The sequence below is a fragment of the Mandrillus leucophaeus genome, unplaced genomic scaffold (assembly GCF_000951045.1).
Source record: "Mandrillus leucophaeus isolate KB7577 unplaced genomic scaffold, Mleu.le_1.0 Scaffold353, whole genome shotgun sequence".
Lineage (NCBI taxonomy): Eukaryota > Metazoa > Chordata > Mammalia > Primates > Cercopithecidae > Mandrillus > Mandrillus leucophaeus.
The window spans coordinates 190,799-211,420 of NW_012103732.1; the positions used below are offsets into that span (position 1 = coordinate 190,799).

The following is a 20,622-nucleotide window of genomic DNA, read 5'->3' on the forward strand; positions in this document are numbered from 1 at the left end:
AGTAAGCTGTCTAGGAGGGATGTCAACCCAATTAGACTCCAGAGTCTATGTTTAACCATGTTGTTTCCTAATACAGGTAAATAAAAAGCAAAAAACAAAAAATAGTCACCTGAAACTTCTCTCTTTCTCTTTGCACACACATACACACAAGCATGCACATGCACACACATTTATGAGAATGCAGTATGTATGTCGGCAATGAATAATTCAGCTTGCCTAGATGAAAGAATTCACAACGAGGCAATTAGAAATATAGCTGAATTTGCCAGAAGTATGGTTTAAACCTGTAATCCCAGAACTTTGGGAGGTTAAGGCAGGAGGACTGCTTGAGCCCAGGAGTTCCAAGCTGGCCTGGGCAACATAGCAAGATGTCTCTACAAAAAATTAAAAAACAAAACAAAACACCTAGCTAGGTATGGTAGCAGGTTCCTGTCTGTAGTCCCAGCGACTTGGGAGAGAATCACTTGAGCCCAGAACTTTAATGTTATGGTGAGCTATGACTGCATCACGTACTCCAGCCTGGGTGGCAGAGTGAGACCCTGTCACTAAAAAATTTTAAAAAAAGATCCCAGCACTTTGGGAGGCACAGGCAGGCAGATCACGAGGTCAGGAGTTCGAGACCATGTAGACCAAATAGTGAAACCTCGTCTCTATTAAAAATACAAAAAAATTACCCGGGCATGGTGGAGGGTGCCTGTAATCCCAGCTGCTAGGGAGGCTGAGGCAGGAGAATTGCTTGAACCTGGGAGGTGGAGGTTGCAGTGAACTGAAATTGTGTCATCTGTACTCCAGCCCAGGCAACAGTGTGAGGCTCTGTCTCAAAAAAAAAAAAAAGAAAAGAAAAGAAAAAGAAAAAAGAAAGATCAGGGTGCAGATGGGTGGAAAAAATTTTTTAAAGGGAAAAATAAATTTTAAACAAGAAAAGAAATATAGCTGAATTTATAAGGAAGGCCTTGAGTATCAAATGATGAATCTGAATGTAATCCTACAGGTAGTGTGAAGCAAACACAACAGACGAGAGAAAGAGAGAAAAAGGAAGAGAGAGAGTGAAGAGGAAGGAAGAAAAGAAAGTGGGAAAATGCCAAGACTGCATACATTTTGGGCTACATAAAAAGTGCTGGGGGTTTTATACCAATGTGTATAAGAACTACAAAAAAGAGATAATTAAAGTGCTACGAAAGATCAGAGAGGGAATGATTAATTCCAGCTGGGGTAAGAAAGAAATGCTTCAAGGAGAAGGTAGTGTTCAGCTGACTCTTGAAGCAGCAGCAAACCTGGCTCTTTTAGATTGGGCTTCTTAGGCTTTATCGAAGCTGCAAACTCTAAAACAAAGGCTAAATATGTGGTGCAACACCAGAAGTGGAATTAACTGAATTATTTCAGATTTAAACCAGTCATAATATCCTTTTGAAAGGATTCTGAAAAATCCTTGACATAAAGTCTTTCAATCCAAAGGTGAGTGAACCATTATTTAGCACTTAATATTATAGTCTACATTTACCATTAAACACTTAGTTTACTTTTTGAGTAGTGTCATTAAAGGCATACAGTATTATTGCTGATAAATCGCCAGAGAATCCTTATCTCTGCCCTTATCTCTGAGAGGTATGGGATAGACATGACATGATAGTCTTTTCTAAAAGGAAAGATACACCCTTTTGAAGTAGCAAAATGATAAGATCCAAGGATCCTGTGATTAATATAAAGCTCTTTAGTCTAGAAAGGAAACCCAAAACTAGCAGGATATTCCCTGGTAGAGCTCAAAAATATGAAAACAGAAACTAAGACATTCTATCATATTTCTGTCATAAAGAATAATTATTTTTAGTTTAATAAATATGATAGAATGTCTTTTCTCCTTCTATGTTGTATTTGAAAAAATTAACTTTATTAGGTGTCTACTGTGAAATCAAAGTATAAAATTCAATCAAACAATCATTTACAAACAGGTACTAATGACAAAGAAAAACAAAAGAGTCTAATTAGAACAAATCATCAATTTTGGCAAAATACAGATAAACCATACCCTTAACTAAATAAACAAACTTATTCATTAGGATGAGGAATCTCATCAGGATTTGCTTTGAAAAAAGGGAGGATTCATCTAATTTTTACAACCTAGAGCTATGGAATATGTAGCCACTAGTCACATGAACACTGCGGAACACTTGAAATATAGTTAGTGAGACTGAGGAAGTGAATTTTAAATTGTATTTAATTTTAATTAATTTAAATCTAAATATTCCCCTAAGGCTAGTGGCCATCACTCAGTTCGAAAAGCTTTAGTATACATACAGTATCTTACTAAAATTCTCTTTAAAAGTAAAATTTTTTAAAACTTGAAAATTATTGACTTTCAGGTATTAGTAACAGTAAATAACAGCTAAGCAAAAAAGTAGTATTTCTGATATAAAATGTCAGAGTGTGATCTAAAAGCTTATTTATTGCATACAGCAAACACCAGGAATCATTAAAGCAAGAGTTCCTCTGAACCTCTTATGACACAGGCTTTCGGACAATTACCACATCGACATACCAGGGTTCCATTTATGTCCTGACTCAGGTTCTTCATCTCTCCCACAATGAAAGCAACCAGGTAAGTGCTCATCTTCACACTCTCAGAAAACTCATCCTGAACAAGTCCATCTTCTAGAACGACTGATGACTTCTACAAGCAGAGGGGAAAAGACAGTTCTGTAACTATAGGAATAAATGGCAATAACAAACAAACAGAGAAACTGAAAATTCAAATAGGAAATAAGTGGTAAACATGCTAGCATATTATAACCTCTCAGTATGAATTTCTGCAAAGAACATGGCTCTTAGTGTCAGTCTGTTGTACCATCCTTCATCCTGAGGACATACGGAACACAGTGAAAATCCTGAAGGATTTTTCAGTCCCAAAGATGACTAAATAAATGTTAAGTTAGAGGTAGTCACGGTGGTTCTGCTTCTCCCATTGAAACACCTTCAAAACCAAAATCCTTCCTTATGACCTGGGATTGCTCCACTCTACTACTACAAATACATCCACAGAAGAAGGAGCTCTAGCTGTGACATCCCTTCAAATGATCTGAAGTGGCTTCATGGAGTGCCATGTTGAGGATCCCCAAGAAAGCTTAGTGGGAACAAAATCAATAGCAAGTCATTAGAGAAGTCAGCAGCAGACACAAAATGAGGGAATGCAGGCAAGCTTACAGAATTTTCCAACCACAAATTAAAGTAGGCATCTGCCTCTTTAGAGAAAGATGAAGGTGAAGAGTATGGCTGAGTGTGAAGAGTGAGCTGGTACAGTGCTGTCTTGTTATAGATTATGCTCTCTGTTGCCTACAAGATTGGCCCCATAGCCTGCTGGGTACGGCTGCTGCTCCTCTCCCTTAGCCACATGGGTCCAGGAGGCTCTTATCAAGCTGCACAGCCCCTCAGGTGTCCAAGACCAAAAAAAAGAAAAAAAAAAAAAAAAAAAGAACCCCCTAGGTTCCAGGTTTTGTTTGGCATAAAAACAATTACTGGTTTCACCCTCACTGCATCCCACACAGAGTTAACATCTAAGAAAGAGGCTCCTGTTCTTTTTGTCAATCTCCAAATTATAGCAATATTGGTTTTTCATTTACCAAGAAAATACCAAAACCAGTTATTATTCAACACTCTCAAATAACACTGTTTAGAATAGCAAATTCATCCTGTCTCAGAAAATATTACTCTAATCTTGTGAGTTCATTGTATTAATATTTGCACAACTTAATACACAATGCACACTCACATTTCCTACCCACACATTCCAAGTTCAGCAGGTCTTTCTCTTTCCTCAAGTCCTCCTCAAGGTGACTTCCCAACTGATGCCAATATATTTTAATTTTTATTTAAGTATTTTAAGGAAGAATATTAATGTATATGATTTTAATCATTCTCAACTGTAGTCTGGCAAAGAGGAATTTACGTGTTCTTAAAGAAAGAGACCCATTCAAAGATTTTATATTCAAGGAATAGAACGGTACCTTAGGCATATTTGATAAAGCAGTGTATTGCTCATCCCTTATGATCCTGATGATAAAAGTGGCTTTAAATGCTGGTTCGTCAAAACAAGGAAAAGCAGATCTTGTTGCCAGGGGTTCAAACTGAGTTGCTGCAAAGTACCTAAAACAAACACAAATTCAATCTAGTAGTTACTGAGCACCTACTGTACAAGGCACCCTGCCAAGTATACTAAAATATGTTACAATCCTAGTCATTAAAGGATCTGCAATAAACTGGGAAAGGCAGATGTATATACAATGAACAGAAACTTACATCAGGCTGTAAATCATGTCCTAACAATGAAAATAAAGCAGTGGGAACAAAGGGAAGGAAACAAATTCTGACTAGAGGTAGAAGATATTATAAGGAAACTTGTACAAAACCCAAAGAGGGCCTAAAAAGATGAGTATTTGAAAAGGTGAAGAAGGGAAAAAAGTATACTCTGGAAAGAGTGATTAACACAAGTGTGGCAAGCCAGGTCTCACTAACGCAGGCCTCCATAACAACTGTTTCAGTACTGGCTGAGTGGGTTAAGTTAAATATTAAAAGCCAGTGCCCTTATACAAAGGCTGGAATTTAACAAAAGCCCACCAAGAGTTTTGCCTGGATCTTAAAGCATGACAAAATAATGAAGGAATTCTTAACATGACCCATTTAGGATTAAATACATCTTATTGGAGGGTCTGAAGAAAACTCCCCAGGCCTCCACAGACAATTACTGGAGGTCTGAAGGAACTCCCCAAAACTCCGTGGTTAGCAGGAGACAAGATAAGGGTAATCACCCCAGCACCTGGACCCATTTAGATTAAGTAAATTTACTGAGTCTCCAGAGGAAGGTCTTCAAGACTCAGACCTTAGTTATGGATTAAAAGAAATTAATCACTTATGTCTTTAGATAAATGCACACTTACATGTAAACATATAGTTTAGAAGGTATATAAACTCTGGAAAACTTTGTAATTTTGAGTTGGCCTGGCAATAATTTCCAGGCCTTCTCCCTGTATAATTGGTTATAGAAATAAAAGGTCTCTTCCCAATTCATCTGTATCTCATTATTGGGCAGCAAAAAATAGCAGCCTGACCCTCAGTTTGGTCTGGGAACACAAGACAGCAGTGCACGTGCAGAAACTGGGGGTGGCTGCCCAGTGTGGCTGGAGATGAAGCCACAACGGTAGGCTGCAACTGGGCACTGAGGTCTTAAAAAGGTTTCTGATGGAAGATTATTAAGAAGGGTGGTCATTAATTGCTGTGAATTATCTGTACAGACTCTGGCTTCACAACACTAAACCTCAAATTCACAGCTTGCATTTTCAGGAAGACTGAAAACATTAGGTGTCCTGTAGTATTTTTGTTTCCTTTACACTCCTCAGAGATTAAAAGAAATTTCCTCCTCTTTCTATAGCACACCAGCAACAGTTGAGAATATGACACACAGAAAAATCTTCAATTACAGTCCGGGCCAGGTGGCTCATGCCTGTAATCCCAGCACTTTGGCAGGCCAAGGTGGGCGGATCACTTGAGGTCAGGAGTTTGAGACCAGCCTGGCCAACATGGTGAAACCTCATCTCTACTAAAAATATAAAAATTAGCCAGGCATGGTGACACATGCCTGTAATCCCAGCTACTCAGGAGGCAGAGGCAAGAGAATCGCTTGAACCTGGGAGGCAGAGACTGCAGTGAGCCGATATTGTACTACTGCACTCCAACCTGGGCGACAGAGCAAGATGCTGTCTCAAGGAAAAAGAAAAAAAGTCCTTGATTATAGGTTGGTGGAAAAGCATAAAAAGAAACAAGGAGAAATGTAGATTTTCGGTTAAGTAAAAGAATAACACAGATCTGAATTTGGGAGAGCATCCCAATGTGGCTATAATCCTGGCAAATATGGCCCTGGTGTGCATGTTTCAGGTACCAATTAATATAGCACATATACAACCACCACTTTGGAGGTGGTAGCTTCTCTTATTTCAGGCTTAGTTTCCACTACTAGAAGATAAGGAGAAAAGAAAGAGTATGAGATTTGGAGTCAGATGACCCAGACTCTATAATTTACTAACCACATGACTTTGGGCAGATCAGTATCCTACATCTCGTACATTTCAATGTCCTTATTAGTTAAATTAGGACTGAGATAGAATCCACTGCCGAATACCAGGGTTTTTGTTAGAATCAAATAAAACCATTTATAATAAAAACTACTTGTATACCATATGGTCCTAAATACTAGGATTTTTGTTAGAATCAACTGAAACTATTTATAATAAAAACTACTTGCATATCGTATGGTCCCTAATAGATATTTATTACAAATGCAAAATAGTCCTAACTTCTTCCACACTTAAAATTAGTGTACTTTTTTGTTTTTGTTTTGTTTTGTTTTTGCTTTTTTTCTGTTAAGGATGTGTCCCCAAATAACTGTTGCTATTGGATTGGGTAAACTGCAAGAAAGGTAGCAATCAACATATATGAAACAATTTACACATATTATGTTTCTAACATTTCATTTCTTCAACCCACCCCCAACATTCTTATCTAGTTAACAGAAGATTTTGGAAGAGAAGCATAAGGGACCAGGGAATAAAGTTTGATGTTATCCCTACTATTCATACAAGAGAGACCCACCACTTTTGGATAAAAATTAGATCATAACACACTAACGCAAATAAAACCTTAAACTGTTAAGAGATCCAATCATAACTGTCTCACATAAAAATCCCTTTGAGAAGGCTGTTGCTTGATAATACTTATAATCTATCTGTTCTATCTATGCTGAATAACTTGAAGCTTATTCTTTCACTGGAGAGTATATTTCCTTTCTGAAATACTGAAGTTCAACACTTTATCAAGTAGTGTTCAAGGCAATTACAAATTAACTGGGGATAAGAGAATTTTAAGCACTGGGGATAACAATGTACAAAGGAAAGCAAGTATGAACTAGAGAGGCAGTGCACCACGGTGGTGAAGAATGTGGCTTCTGTAGTTAAAATGACCTTGGGTTTGAGTTCTCCCTCTGCTACCTGCTTGCCATGAGATGCTGGATAAGTTACTTTATGTGCCTCTGCTCCCTTAGCTGTAAAATGAATATAATGTTAATATCTATCTCTTAGTGAGTTTGACAGAACAAAAGACTCAACATGTGAGATGCCTGCAACAGTTTCCAGCCCTTCAGTTCCAGGTGAATACTGGCCATTATTATCATCAGAAAGTTCACCATGGCAGGTGAGAACTGCGAGAAAGAAAAACAAGGGCCAGATCAAAAACCGTCTTGAATTAAATCCTGTTAGAAATGAGGAACTGCTGAAACACATCCCTATCCTGAATTTGTTTACTAGTTCTTAGTATCAGTTTGTTATCTAGGACTTTAAGCCTATCATAAACAACTTCTAGATTTAACTCCAAGGTTACTGATTGTCTCTATCTCTTAGATCACATGGGTAAAAAAGGTAAAGTTCCCTTACAACAAGCAGTGTCTATGCAAGGTGTCTGACATTTACATACAATAGTTTTCCAATCAACAAGAAATATATCCCTTACTTTATCTACCAGTATAAACATGTATTCTAATCATACCTCAGAGAAGAAAAATGTATAAAAGCTTCTCTAACAGAACTAAGCAAAATTAAAAGAGAGAAAGACCAAAAAAAAAGCTTTGAATTACAGTTTTCAGACATCTTGAAAGGTATAAATAATCTAAACATTTACCTGGAATCAGGATGTACTATCATGTAGGGGATTCATTTTACTGAAACTTTTATTTTGTTTTGAATAGCAGAGTTTCACTAACTCATTTATTTTAATAGGTTATAAAATACTGTTTTATAATACTCTTAATTTTAAAGAAACATATTCCATTTTTCCGACATTTTCCACAACTCAATCCAGCCCATGGCAAGAGTCAACAAGTGGCCATACCAAAAATCACCTTACTCTGCTACATTTATTCCTCCCATTAAATAGTTAACGGGTACAAGGATTCCAGGATCAATGTCCTAAAAGTCTGTTTGCATACTAAGAACATTGTTTTTATGTATATCTTACATTTCCTGGGGATAATAGGCATTATAGAAGGAGAACTAAAGGCAAGAACTTTCAAGTTCCCATTGCAATTATACATTTGTGTTTAATGCTAGATCTTATGCAAGAATTGAAATGCAAGGCCAGTATGCCACTTATTTTAAAAGTATTACATAGAGGGAAAATAAAATAAAAAATATTTATCTGAATAGAATTATGGATCTTGCTTTGTCTCTTTCTCCATTTAAGAAGGATCAAAAAGTTTCCTTTAGATGTAGAATACTCATTTCTAACTATTTCTCTTAACATGTCAACATACATTAGCCAAATGGTCAGCATCAGTAATTCACATACTGTTTTACAGAGTAATATTGAGAGAATGATCCAATTGCATAAAGCAGATGTAGTGAGGACTTTGTGCACAAGACAACTGGTATCACTGCTACTTAAGAATAACCTCCATACTGTGTGAACTCCATCTTCCCAGAATTTTAAACTACATGCTATGAATGCTAAGATTAAAGTACTAAACATATAGTCCAAATAGGGAGCTGAATAATTTTATATTTTGTCTCACCTTTTTTTCTGAACCAAATTAAGTCTCTCCTAGACCTTAAAAAAAATTTCCACCAGAAATCCAAAATAGACTGACATTTAAAAAATAATAAACCAGTAAAGATTAAGGATATTAAAAATGATATATGTAAGCACATCACACTTCACACTTCATGTCCTCTTTCTGTATTTCACTAAGTACCTCCTAAAAGTTCTGCACATTAGGAAAATAGGTCTTAAAGAATAATTCATACTCTTTACTCTGCTTCCCAACAGACTTCATGAGGTGACAGAAAACTAGATTCATCTTAAAAATGGCGCGGTGGCTCAAGCCTGTAATCCCAGCACTTTGGGAGGCCGAGACGGGCGGATCACGAGGTCAGGAGATCAAGACCATCCTGGCTAACACGGTGAAACCCCCTCTCTACTAAAAAAATACAAAAAACTAGCCGGGCGAGGTGGCGGACGCCTGTAGTCCCAGCTACTCGGGAGGCTGAGGCAGGAGAATGGCGTAAACCCGGGAGGCGGAGCTTGCAGTGAGCTGAGATCCGGCCACTGCACTTCAGCCTGGGCAACACAGCAAGACTCCGTCTCAAAAAAAAAAAAAAAAAAAGTGAAAACCTCAAGATAACAAGTTTTTTGGGATATAATCTTTATCCATCCTTTTCTACCAGCACACCCCTATCTCCACCCCACCATGATATATGCTCAAGGCTTTGACTAAGAGAGATAATATATTCTTCTAAATCACCATTCTACTATTTTGTATATAACTTTCTAAATTAAAAAAAAAAAAATCACAATTCGTGTCTCTGGTGTGGGCAAAGGGATCTATATTGCAGAAGTTACCAGAACGTAAAACCAGAATCATTTAAGAGGGCTACATACTTTTTCTCATTACTTTCATCTGTGTAGGAGAAGCCATAAAACCCATAGTAAGAACTAGATATATTTGCCGAGAACTCTATCTTCAACGTATAATTGTGCCCTGCTAGAAGGGCTTCAGGGGCAACAATCGCGATCTGTTCATGATATGGATATTCCAGGATCTCAACTTGTTTTTCTTGGCTTGAAACTGCTGACATAAAGGTCACTCTTGAAATATTATGACCTGTGCTATGAAGAATGATATTCCATGTGACCTGAAGAGCCTGAACCGAAATTGTCACAGAACCCCTGAATGTCATCGAGGTTAGGTTCGGGTGTAGGTTGAGTTCATAGCGTAGTGGCACAATGGCAGTGGGAAGCCTGATTTGTGCCCATGGAAACAATTTCCCATTTGTTGCAATTGGCTGAATTAGTCCAATCGATTGGTTTTTTTTATGGCAGCCTTCTTTGGTAAAGGTACATCTGGGTAGTAAGTAAATCACCATGATTACAGAAGCAGCAACCACAACGACAAAAGCACAGACCACCATGGTCCTTGCAGAGGGTACTGAACAAGCCCCATCTGGGCTCTGCCTATAACCAGCTGCACTGTTCCGAAGGCCTGAGCTTCTATTCATGAAGGACATGCCCAGCAACTTGGCTGATGACTCATAATCCTCTTCATCCTCGTCCATCTCATGCTCACCAAGACCCCGCACCAGCAGTCGGGAACCCCGGGGCTCATATTCCACCTCATCAGGCTCTAGAGGATGTAAACAAGGTTCTTTGGCTAAATCCACCACATCTGGTTCTTCCTCAAACATGCTGTTTTCAATCATATTCCTGGGGAGCTGAAGCCGATCTAAAAAACCAAACCATAAAAACAAAGCAGAGTCAGAAAAAAAAAGCTCATAATATTAATAACATGTCTTCTAGCTAGACCACATTTAAAGTAAGAATTTTTTTTCAGTCACTAAGACTTATTTCCATCTTAGAGCTACTGAATTAAATAAGATGTTTATGCCATTATTGAGTCATTCATTAAATACCAAAACATAAATAAAAGTATATCAGTTATGAAACAAGAAAGTTAAATAAATAGGCTATTATATTTTTAAAAAGATATCTGAGATAATATAGTAATTTCCTTAATATACTCCTGCCCCACAACATGGAACCCTGCCCTGGCCTTGAGAGGGCCCTGTTTTGGCGTTCCTCTGACTACATCTGTCCCCACCAGGCCAGGAGTTAGTAGGATTAAAGGGATGTGCCCACCTAGAGTCCATGCTTCCCCTTCTAATGTCTGGGCACTGGGATCCCAGAATTTCTGTCCAGCAGGCCTCAGACCTGCTTCCAAAGTACTTGTGGGTCTCGTCCCTGAGTCTCATTCTCCCTAGGGAGCACCACAAGCTGGTATGCCCATCTCTAAGACTGAGTGTGGCTAAGCAACAGGATGGGTTATTGTTTTCCCCTGAAAGAGGAATGTTTCTGTCCCACAGCAAATGGGAAGCAACAAATTACATAGGAAATTTCCATAAGCAAGAAATAATTTTTAAGAAGACCAAAAAACAATAAAAGTCAGATAAAATTATAATTCAATCTGTTTTTCATGCTTCCATGGCTTTCAGTAGTACAACATATTTCCATGGGAAACAACCATACTGCACACCATGAGTGTTAGTGGATCTCAGTGGGAGCTTTTACAAACTACAACAAACCACACCATCCGATTTGCCAAAATCACTGAGAAAAAAGACTCTAGAAGTAGAAGGGTAGATAATCCCCCATATATCAGTACTTCCTAGGATTAGATCATTGAATTTTCTTTATTTAAAATTCATACAATTTTAGTTTTTAAGGGATCTCAAAAATTATCAAATTGAAACTTCCACTAATCTTCCCTATAAGGCACTTTATACATCTCATTTCTAACCCTTACAACAATCCTATAAAATGGCAAGTATTCTATTTTAGACATGAGAAAATAGCAAAAGAGATTAATTCACTTTCATAAAGTCATACACACAGCTATTTTAGTCATAAAACTAATGTTAAAGCCCAGGTCTAAAAATCTGATTCAAAAGTTTACGTTCTTTTCATTATTATATTGCATCCCTCTACCCAAACTAATTCAATAAAAGATGAGAGCCCTGAATTATTTATTTAATACCTGGCAATGAAGTTGCTAAGAGTATTATTTCACCATCAGGAGAGCAAAGTTTACAAAAAACTACTGAATATCTAGCTTAAGATAAATGCTATGTATTTTGTGCTATTCAACAAACACTGTAATGGTGACAACTCTTCATCCATAAAACCAATCACTGATAAGTATTAGGGTAACATTTGCAGTTTTGCTGCTCAGTGTGGCCCGTGACCCTGCAGCATTTGCATCACATTGCAGCTTGTTAGAAACGCAGCCTCTGAAGTCTCCTCCTAGAGTACGAATTTTAACAAATCCTCAGGTGCACTTAAGTTTGAGAGGCACTGGTATAAGCATCTTCCATGGTCAGATCCCAGCCAGCACTAACCATACCATTCCTGAGTATACTCTGGCCACCCCAAACTGCTTACTATTTTGAGCACAGGTCAGGCAGCTATTCCACACCATCCTCCACATGTCTTTTTTTCTTTTGTTTCCTCTGCCTGCAGTGTCATCATCTCCCTTTCCCATGCCCAACCACCTGGTGAATACCTGGTATTCCATACCTCAGCTTAACTTGCTACAACATAAATTAAGAGAAGTTATCTTTTTTGTTTTTCCTTTGTTTTTATTACCTTTAAAAAATAAACTTTCTTTTCATTTCACCTCACCCATTTCTGCTTTGGGGAGCATATGGATCACAATGAGGTTGCCTTTTCCTGACTCCTCTCCAACCTGAACTTTGTACAAGTTATGCTACTTTAAAATTTTTATTCGAATAAAACTTTTAATCATTTTCTAGGTACGAGTTTAGCAATCTGCCATCTACCCATCTACTATGAAAGAAGAAGGGTTCTAACATCCTGCTTTTGGGAATATAATCTCCTAAACTTCCTATAGTGCCCCAATTTCTTGTAAAAAAAAAAAAGTATGTTTTGTTTTGATAGTTAATAGTGTTTGGGGTCCTACACTTCATTAACAGAGCAAATATTGCTGTATTCAATTTTTTAAAATTGCTTTTAAAACGTTTAATGATTAGAAAGTTTCTGTAGTAGTTTTTCAGTGCCTGGCACAGTGCTGTAGACTAGCTTATTTTTTTTTTTTTTAATTTAAAAATGTCTAAAAAGGCCTTTTTTGACTTTTCTTTACCACACATGGGAAGATTATGCTCTCAGGCATTCGCCCCATGTGTTTTGTTCTGTGTCAGGCCTAATACAGACAACAATGGGTTCTGCACAGTATGGTTTTATTTACGATATTTCTAAACTAACTCCAGGTACAATCTCAGCTTAATATTTAGAGCATTCCCATCTCTCAATTCCATCCCCTTATAACTTTGTTGCTGGGTTTTTTTTTATTCTTCAGCCAAGACATTTAAAGCCAAGAGATATTCCACAGTTTGACCATTCGGCATCTCCTGTCTGCATGTCATTAATTCAAATCTTCTGACAAGGGCTTAGTCAGATGCCTGCCTAAATCCAAATAACTTACTTTTATTATTTCACTCCCAGTCAGAATAATACCTACGTAGAATTTTAATCTTTCAGAAATGGAGATCACATCAACCCATTTGCTGTATTTTACTGCGCAATGGAAGCACAGGTTTTTTTTTGTTTCTGGTATGCACAATCATATCAAGTTAAATATATCAAATCAGGGAAAATCACTTTTATTACAGGTATCCCATGAAGATCCATGAAGGTACTTCAAGCCTATTTAAGAAAATGTTGATTTGATTCTTAAGTCAGTACACTTTGATTTTGGCATTAAATTGTAATGTAACACATGATTACCCCTTGATCAATGGGATTTATTCCCACTGAAAGAAGGGATCCTAAAGAAACAGGGAATTTTCTAAAACCTCTTAAATCCATATACATAAGCTATCTATAAGCCAAAGCAAAGAACCTTCTAGCTGAAATATTTCAGTTTTAAATAACATAGGCCCATGTGGTTATAATCTAAGAGAACTGAAGACATTTCTTTTCATTAGATACTGGGAACTAGCACTCCTCAATGTTGTTTGTGGACCAGTGCCAATGTGCAAAAGTGTGACCCATCTGGGACAGGATATACATAGACTATTAGTACCCAAAAACTTTTATGACAATTTCACAGAGTAATTTTTATGTGTGTTGAATTTAATAATGTTTAAAACTGAGCTATTTTGTATGTCTTTTTTCATTTCATTTTTCTAAGTAATTTTTATATGCTACAAAATCTCTGCAACAGATTAAAAATTAAAAAAACAAAAACAATAAACCCTGGTTCTTCAGCTCAGATAATGTGAGACTTAGGCTGTCACTGTGACACTGGGCTCTGCCTGTAACCAGTTGCACTGAGTTAGACTGTCACTATAATGGCAATAACAGTCAAGATAAAGTTCTTAACTATGTCAGTAGCAGTGGGAATAAGGAGGAGGGTATGATTACAAGCCACATTAAAAAAGTAGATGCACAAGAACTGATATTCCCTTGGGCTAGATGGACCTGCAGGGTAGGAGACAGAGAAAAGTCTATGTCAATTCCCTTTACATTCCAACTTGTATAACTGAAAAGAAGGAATGTCATTCACTGAGATTGAAATATAGGCTTTCACATTTTCTAATTTTTTTTGAGGCAAGGAAGGAGAACAGGATTATGAGATGGCATTCAGTGTAGGATATGATATATTTGATGGATCTGTCAGATAACCAGGTGGAGATGTTTGATTAATAGAGTTAAAGGCCTGATTTTAGGTAGAGGTTAAAATCCTGGCTTTTCCACGGACTGATCTCAAACACGTTACCTGTCTTACCCTCAATTTCCTCATCTATAAATGTGGGAAACAGTACTATTTTGTAGAATTGTTAAAAGGATTGTGTTATGTGGGTTTAGAGCTCAAAGGAGTGATCTGGGTGGAGGATTCAGGTTTCCGAATCACCTGTGTAGATATGGTCATTAAATCCATGCAGATAAATGAGACCATCAAAAGGGAGATAGTCAGGGAGGATCAGCATTTAAGAGCTGGGTGGCCAGAGGAAGAAGGATAGCAAAGAAGAAGGAATGGACCAAAGGTAGGGATATCAGAGAGTGACATCCCAGAAACCAAAAGCAGGATTTCATAAAGACGAAAGTGGCCAGCATTAAATATTTTAGAAAGGTCAAGTAAAATGAGGCCTAGAGAGGCCCTTACATTTGGCAACCAGGGAACCAGTGACTTTAATAGTGAGAGTAGAAACCTGGTTCCAGGGGCCCAAAGAAGAAATGGAAAGTTAACGAAAGAAAACAAGGGCTGCATACTATTCTTTCAAGGTATGTAGTTGTTTATCAAGGAAAAAACATAGGGATAAACTAAAGGAAAATGTGGTATAGAGAAAACTTAAATCCTTGTTTTTCATGTATCTGTGTTTAAGATGGGAACAACTTGGGCACGTATTTCTGCAGGAAAGGAAAAGAAAGATGAAATCTGGAGGTGGAGGAGTAGGGGAGGGAAAATGCTAGCATAGCATCCAGAGGGATAGGGAGAGCGTACAAGAAACCCATTATGATGGGAGCTAGGTCCTCTTCCTCCAAGCCTGGAGGACAGTAGGTGACGACAGAGAAGAGGCATGTGCATGAGCACAAAACAGCAGCGAGCCTTTCTGTTCTCTGTGATGAGTGCAAGCAAGGACATCTGCCCAGAGCTAAAGGCAAGTTGTTGGGAAGGCATAGGGGCTTGAGCAGAATGAGGGACAGGTGCCATGGGAGAGGGCCAAGGAGTGGTGACCCCAAGACAAGCATGACTGAGGAGGTCAGAAATCCCAGTGGAATCTGTCATACCACAAATCTCTAAAAAACATCTTTAGCAGTTCTTACCAGCCCAGGTCTAAAAGAAGTGTTATGTGTATTTTACCACAATACAAGTTAAATAAAATGTTTATAAAAGGTAGAGAAAGCAGATTGTTAGGCAGGGTTAAACATATAGGGAGGATGTGGTAAGAAGCCAACTGTACAGTGCATAGAGGCTACCGGCAAGACAGCAAGTCATCAACTGAGGGGTACAATTTAGAAAACAGGACAAAAAGTGAAGCCATGACAAACAACATTAACAGCAACTTGAACTAAAAGAAGCAAACTTCTCACAGACTTTAAAAGGATTAAAGCTTTAAGCTGCCATCACATTTTCAAAGAAAATTTAACAGCTATCCCTAGGTATCTGTGGGGGATTCATTCCAGAGCTCCCTGTGAAACCAAAATCCAGAAATGCTCAAGTCCCTTCTATAGAATGCTGTAATATTTGCATCTAATCTTTGCATATCCTCCCACATACTTTAAATCATCTCTAGACTACTTATAATATCTAATCCATTGTAAATGCTATATAAACAGTTGTTATACTGTATTTTTTAGGGAATAGTAACAAGGAAAAAAAAAGTCTAATGTTCTTCTGAGGCCCCTATGACATATTTATATAGAACTATAAGCTCCAAGTATGGGACAGCACTTACAATACTTTCTAGATAAATTTCCAAAGTGATGACTAAGTATCACATAAACTAACTATTTCCCTAATGAGAATCCTTTTCTATCAAAAAAAAATCCATTTTTTTTAAGTTCAGGCTTAAAAAGAAAAACACTAGAATTTAGAACAAAAATAACGTGATTTTTTTTTCTGAGTAGGTCCAGATGGACAAAACATTACCCAACCCCCACTAAACCCATACTCAAAGAAAATCTCTTCCTGTTAATGACAGTGCTCATGAGAAGTTACAAGTTTAGGTGTATCTTATCTCACCAGAATCTGAAGGGCAGTCATTAACGGCAAACAAGTTTTGAAGATGTATCTAAGTCGTCCCTTTCCCTGACACCTGTTTGTATAACACCTCAATGTATAAGCAGTGGCATAAAATACGAACACGGAAAGTCCTGCATGCATTACTATTTTACCCCTAGTATACTGTGCTTTTTCACACCACCTTTAATTTTCCAGTTCAGAAGCCCAAGGTCATGACATAGGAGTAAGATCCAAGTAAGGTCTGTCTTCTGCTGTCCCTCACCCTGACTTTGTCTCCCTTGTGAAGAGAAAAGTAAATGGATGACTGAGGGTGGGAGGCAAGAAGATCAGAGAGCAATGATTCAGTCCATAAGCATACTGGGAGAGATTTCAACTTTCCATATGACAGAGTAATTGGTACCAGATTATCATTCCTCTCATAAACAACTATTAAACTAGATAAAACGATACACCTGTTTGCACATACTCGCTAACAGAGTGTGACCTCTGAGTGAAGGAACAGGTGGGCCCACAATAACTCTGGTTCTCTGTCTGGGGACAATTTCCCAACTGTAGTCTGCCAAGCTAGGGTCTAAGTAGAGCAGTGCTGGTGAAGGGGGGCATGTGCAGAGGGGAGTCATGGAGGTTTGTACGAGGTTTTCTGAGAGTCCTTAGCCAATTCAGAACTTGGGGCATAGAAGAAAGTGGCTGCAATAAGGTTAAGACAGAACAGAAATACTAGAGGTCAAGCAGTGCAGGAAAGCAGTGGCAAGTCAACCCAGTCAGAGCAAAGAGAACTCATAACACCCTAGGCATCAGCTTGAAGCACTAGAAAGGTCTCAGTGTAGAAGTAAAAGTGCCACCCTAGAATAAGGCCTACTCTAGATCCATACTAACACAGCCTAAAACCAAGCCCTAATAAAACTCACAGGGCAAAAAGTATTTAAGGATGAGTCCTACTAAGTTAGAGGAGCCTGAGAAACACCTTAGGCTTTCTACAGATCTGCCCTAAAAACTTCAAAAACAAGCCTACACAAGGTGATCAGCTAGTAACTAAGCTGTCTACAGAGACAGAGCGAGAAAAATCAACATTTTACAGTTGTTTTTTTTTTAATTCAGCATCTCTACAATGTGTCATTGACACTATTCAATATGTAATAAAAAATTACTAGACATTTAATGAAACAAGAAAATGTGAACCCTAAGTAAATAGAATTATTAGAAAGCAATCTTAAGGTGGTCCAGATATTTGATTGCATTTAGCAAGTCTTTAGAGTAGCTATTATAAATAAAAAAGAATCCCTGAAGAAGATGTGTTTTATGATTTTTCAATTGTATCCCCATCGTTAAGCAGGAAGATGTATTTTAAAAAGGAAAAATTGAGAATATGTGAATAGATGAGACTCTCAGCAGGGAAATCAAGACTAAAAAAGAACTAACTGGGAGGGAAAAAAGAAAATTCTAGGAGACAAAGGTTCAATAAATAAAATGAAAAAGTTACTAAATGGACTTAAAGGCAGATTGGAGACAGCAGAAGAAAGAGTCCATAAACTTGACAGATCATTAGAAATTACCGATTTGAAGAACAATGAGACAAAGGATTGAAGAAAAGTAAACACAGCATCAGGGATCTGGGGGACAGTATCAGACAGTCTAACGTGTCTAACAGGAGCCACAGAAGAAGAGTATGAGAATGCAGCAGAAGAAAATATCTGAAGAAATAATAGTTAAAATTTTATTAAGTTTGATGAAAAACACCACTTACCAGATCCAAAACATTCAGCAAACCCCCAAAAAGATAAATACACACACACACACACACACACACACACAAATAATAATGTCTTAAGCACATCATGGTCAAAACTGCTTAAAACTAAAGATAAAAAGAAAACCTTTAAGAGAGCCTGGAAACAATGCTACATACAGATGAACAACAGTACAAACACTAACTTCTCACGTCAATGGTGGAGGCCTGAAGATGACAGTGCATTTTTAAAGAGTTGGAAGACAAAGAAAATTCTCAACTCAACTTTGCACATGCAGTGAAAATATGCTTCAAAATCAAGAATAAAAGACATTTTCGGATAAATGATAGCTTACAGAATTCATTTAGAACACATTTTCCTCAAGCAGATGTACACTACAAGAAATTTTAAAGGAGTTTCTTCAGGATGAAGGGAAATACTACCAGACGGAAACTCAGATCTTCAGGAAGGAGAGAATACCAGAAATAATACATGTTAAAATAAAAGTATACATTCTTTATTCTTCTTATAATTTCCGTAAAAGACTATCTTTAAAAACCGTATGCTTAAAAAAAAAAAAAAGATACAACAAAAGCACAAAGAATACAGAAGTTGAGTAAGAGTAATTAGGCAGAAAGGAAGAAGGGTCAGGTATAGAACGTGAAATGGTACAATACTGACTATACACAGACTTAAATAAGTTAATGATGCATATTATTAACCCTAGAAGAAACACTGAAAAAGTGATTTTAAAAAGACGCCTAGTTACGAATCCAATAGAGAAAATAAAATGAAATACTAAAATTGACCACTTAATCCAAAAAAAGGAATAAAGGAGAAACAGAGAAACAAAAACAAAACGAACAAATGAAAACAGTGGCAACATGGTAGACTTAAACCCGACCTATGCATTATCTGTAAATGGATTAAACATTATAACAGAGACTGTCACAATGGGGAAAAAACAGCAAGAAACAACTATATACACTCTCTGTAAGAGATGTATTTTAAATTTAGACACAAATAGATTAACAAAGTAGAAGAATATTTTATAATAATAAAAGGAGAAATTCAGAAGGATATCAGTCTTAAATATGTATACCTAATAACAGTGTTTCAAACAGAAGTTTTTTATGAAGAACAGAACAAACAAAAACATCCACAACCATATCCTTTCTCTTCATAATTGATGGAACAAACAGACAACAAATAAGTAAGGTCACGGAAGTTCGGAACAATACTATTAATTAATTTGACCTGACATTCATGGAACATTAAATCTAACAACTGCAGAAATACATATGAAACGTTCACCAAGATGCAATAAAGCAAAATAAAATAAAATAAATCACACTCAACTTCAAAAGACTGAAATATGCTTTTTAGAGACTTTGTTCTCTAAACACAATGCAAACAATTAAAAAATCAATTAGTAAATTAGGTAGACAATCCCTAGATATTTTGAAAATAAAAAAAAAAAAAGACTTTAAATCATTCATGAGTCAAAGAAGAAACCACAAGGAATTTATTAAATATTTGAAATAAATAATAATAAAAACATAATATATCAAAATTCAAGAAAATTTATTGCTTTAAAGGCCTATAGTGGGAAAAGGTTTAAAATTAATGATATCTGGGGGAGGGGGAGTGCACCCAAGATGGCCTAATAGGAACAGCTCCAGCCTCCAGCTCCCAGCATGAGCGACACAGAAGATAGGTGATTTCTGCATTTTCAACTGAGGTACTGGGTTCGTCTCACTGGGGTGTGTCGGACAGTTGGTGCTGGTCTGCAGGTGCAGCCTGACCAGCGAGAGCTGAAGCAGGGCAAGGCATCACCTCACCTGGGAAGTGCAAGGGGGAAGGAAATTCCTTTTCCTAGCCAAAGGAAGTTGAGACACACAACACCTGGAAAATTGGGTAACTCCTACCCTAATACTTACCTTTACCAAGGGTCTTAGCAAACAGCACACCAGATTATATCCCACATGGCCCAGAGGGTCCCACGCCCATGGAGCCTCCCTCATTGCTAGTACAGCAGTCTGAGATCTAATTGCAAAGCAGCAGTGAGGTTGGGGGAGGGGCGTCCGCCATTGCTGAGGCTTAAGTAGGTAAACAAAGCCACTGGGAAGCTCGGATTGGGTGGAGCTCACCACAGCTCAAGGAGGCCTGCCTGCCTGCCTCTGTGGACTCCACTCTGGGGACAGGGCATAGCTAAACAAAAAGCAGCAGAAACCTCAGCAGAGGCAAATGTCCCTGTCTGACAGCTTTGAAGAGAGCAGTGGATCTCCCAGCATGGAGATTGAGATCTGAGAATGGACAGACTGCCTGCTCAAGTGGTTCCGTGACCCCTGAGTAGACCAACTGGGAGACATCCCCCCACTAGGTGCAGACCGACACCTCACACCTCACAAGGCTGGGTACACCCCTGAGATGAAGCTTCCAGAGCAAGAATCAGACAGCAACACTCCTTGTTCAGCAATATTCTATCTTCTGCAGCCTCCGCTGCTGATACCCAGGCAAACAGGGTCTGGAGTGGACCTCAAGCAA

The 20,622-nt window shown here is 37.8% G+C and overlaps 1 protein-coding gene across 2 annotated transcripts in view; it reads right to left on the reverse strand.

Moving 5' to 3' along the window:
• Positions 1-20,622, reverse strand: part of LNPEP (leucyl/cystinyl aminopeptidase) — a 99,988-nt gene that overhangs the window by 42,669 nt on the left and 36,697 nt on the right. For both annotated transcript variants that reach the window (XM_011989410.1, XM_011989412.1), the window contains exons 2-4: positions 9,472-10,312; positions 3,999-4,137; positions 2,537-2,668 (exon numbers count right to left, since the gene is read on the reverse strand). In XM_011989410.1, the coding sequence (XP_011844800.1) occupies positions 2,537-2,668; positions 3,999-4,137; positions 9,472-10,312 (1,112 nt within the window). The remainder of the gene's footprint in view (positions 1-2,536; positions 2,669-3,998; positions 4,138-9,471; positions 10,313-20,622) is intronic.